The sequence below is a fragment of the Trachymyrmex cornetzi genome, unplaced genomic scaffold (genome assembly GCF_001594075.2).
Source record: "Trachymyrmex cornetzi isolate Tcor2-1 unplaced genomic scaffold, Tcor1.1 scaffold152, whole genome shotgun sequence".
In the NCBI taxonomy this organism is placed as follows: Eukaryota; Metazoa; Arthropoda; class Insecta; order Hymenoptera; family Formicidae; genus Trachymyrmex; species Trachymyrmex cornetzi.
In genome coordinates, this window is record NW_017296113.1 from 34,257 (window position 1) to 36,419 (window position 2,163).

Genomic DNA, 2,163 nt, shown 5'->3' on the forward strand with positions numbered 1-2,163 from the left:
ATATATATATATATATATAATACCATTTCTTCCATATTCAGAATCACTTTTAAAAGTTATTTCTTTTATAGAGAACGTCTACTCAATACGCGCGGCTACTTCTTACTTTTGCATGATAATCGGCTGTTCAGGCCCGAATTGCATTACATTTGGAATCGAATTGTTAACGTGGTATTCATACGGCAATATGGTACGTACAAGTACCGTTCAGGCGAACGGATTCCTGTGAAACGAATCGATCTCAATACCGTCTATTATCCGTCGCGTTCAAGAGATTTCACGGCGATGAAGTACATCGATACGTGGCAAGACGGCAAACTGCGTTACGGCAACAATCATTATATACCGAAAACCACGAATCTTCAAGGAAACAGTTTGCGGTTAGTATGTCGCATGTTCGTTAATTCGAACACACAAGAATGTAATTTCATAATTCTCGATTTTTGTTCGTAAAGTTTCGCAGATTACGCTTTCACATTTAAAAAAAATTGCAAATTAAGAAAACGATATAAATTATAATTTATCTCAATCAAAATATCTGTTTTTTATATTTTTATGAAGAAAAAATAGAATAGCAAAAACCCCAAGAATAAAACAAAATAAAAAACGAAAAATGTAAAGTCAATAAAAGAGGACGCCGATGTCGATGCGTAATAATAATATATTTAATTTATTTCACTTTCAGTGAATATTGTGTACATGGCACGTATACATTTCAATCACAATTCTGATGAAGTGTTCTTCATACATATTGTATACATAAAATTAGCATATTTAAATGGCAGAAACCAAGATTGAGATAAATTTACAATAATATAAAATAAATCAAAGTGTAAAATAATAAATAGAAATAGATCAATTAAAGCCCAAATTACATGCTAAATTAAAAATTGCATTAAAAAATAAAACAGCTGTCCCAGCTATAAGAAATAATAAATCGATCAAGGTCAAATTGAAATTGATTCAACGTCGATTAATATTGAATCGATATATGGTGATTCAACATCAATTAAGCAATCATTTTTGAATGAAGTGTAAAGTCCAACCGAAGTCTAAAGTAAGAAAAGATCAAATGTCAATATTCTGTAGAATTTAAAACAGAAAAATGTTTGGTAGCTGTGACTATAATTGCATGGCAAAATAGTTACTGCTAGTATTAATAATAATAATTATATACGATAGTTCTCTCAAATGTAAAAGTTATATTGGCTACGTTTACATCGCGCGTTTAGTCCGCGATCTATACAATAGGTATCTTTGTTTAAACCTACAAGATAAACAAGGACACTTATTGTATAGGCCGCGGCCTAAATGCACGGTGTAAACGTAGTCACTATATATAGAATTTATACAGATTTAAAATGAAACTGGATTATAAAAAGAAAAATACCAAAAATGAAATCGTAAAGGTTACACGTTTCTCGATACATATTTTTTATCGTTTTCTTTCAATTCTAAACTTTTGTCTTCTACAGTCGAATATAAATTTTGAATGTGACATGCATGTCACAGTCAAAGTGTTAAGTTTAGTAAATGTATACATTGATTACAGTAAACTATAGTAAGTGTATATATTTACATTATTTACTAACACTTTAATTGTAATATAATAATTAATATAGGATAAGTGGTCCAACAATGAACCATGTAAATTTCAGAGGTTATATCTCTTTCAATTATTGAATTAAAGATCTGAGTTTTGGCATACAGTTTAGAAATTTAGTTGGCTACATACTGTAAACAATAACTTTTAAATAATTTTTTTAATTTAGCCACAATTTCGATTATTTAAAAAATCGGGAAGTGGTTCATTGTGTATAAGGGGTATGTACACAATGAACCATGCTATTTTTAATGATAAACTACATGTTTTATACTGCGAATTGTTGGGATTATTTTAGTTTTGCTAGATTTTAAAATATTTATTTATAAAATAGATAATAATAAGGTGGTGAAGATTCACAAAGCCGACTACAGCGTTTTTCTTTCGTTTTGGAAACGCGTCGAATGAGTATATTTTTATTGAGATTTTAGGTGGGGGAAAGGGCCGTATTCTAAATAATTATTACCAGGGAATGGAAAGTTACTTTTTAAAAGTAACAAGTTACAGTTACTCGTTACCGAGTAGAAAAAGTAACAAGTTACCGTTACTAGTTACCGATT

General features: G+C 29.7%; 1 protein-coding gene across 2 annotated transcripts in view; it reads left to right on the top strand.

The window, feature by feature from the left end:
• The window catches only part of Ir68a (Ionotropic receptor 68a), a 20,030-nt gene that overhangs the window by 4,208 nt on the left and 13,659 nt on the right, over positions 1–2,163 (top strand). For both annotated transcript variants that reach the window (XM_018502957.1, XM_018502958.1), the window contains exon 4: positions 72–380. In XM_018502957.1, coding sequence (XP_018358459.1) covers positions 72–380 — 309 coding nt within the window. The remainder of the gene's footprint in view (positions 1–71; positions 381–2,163) is intronic.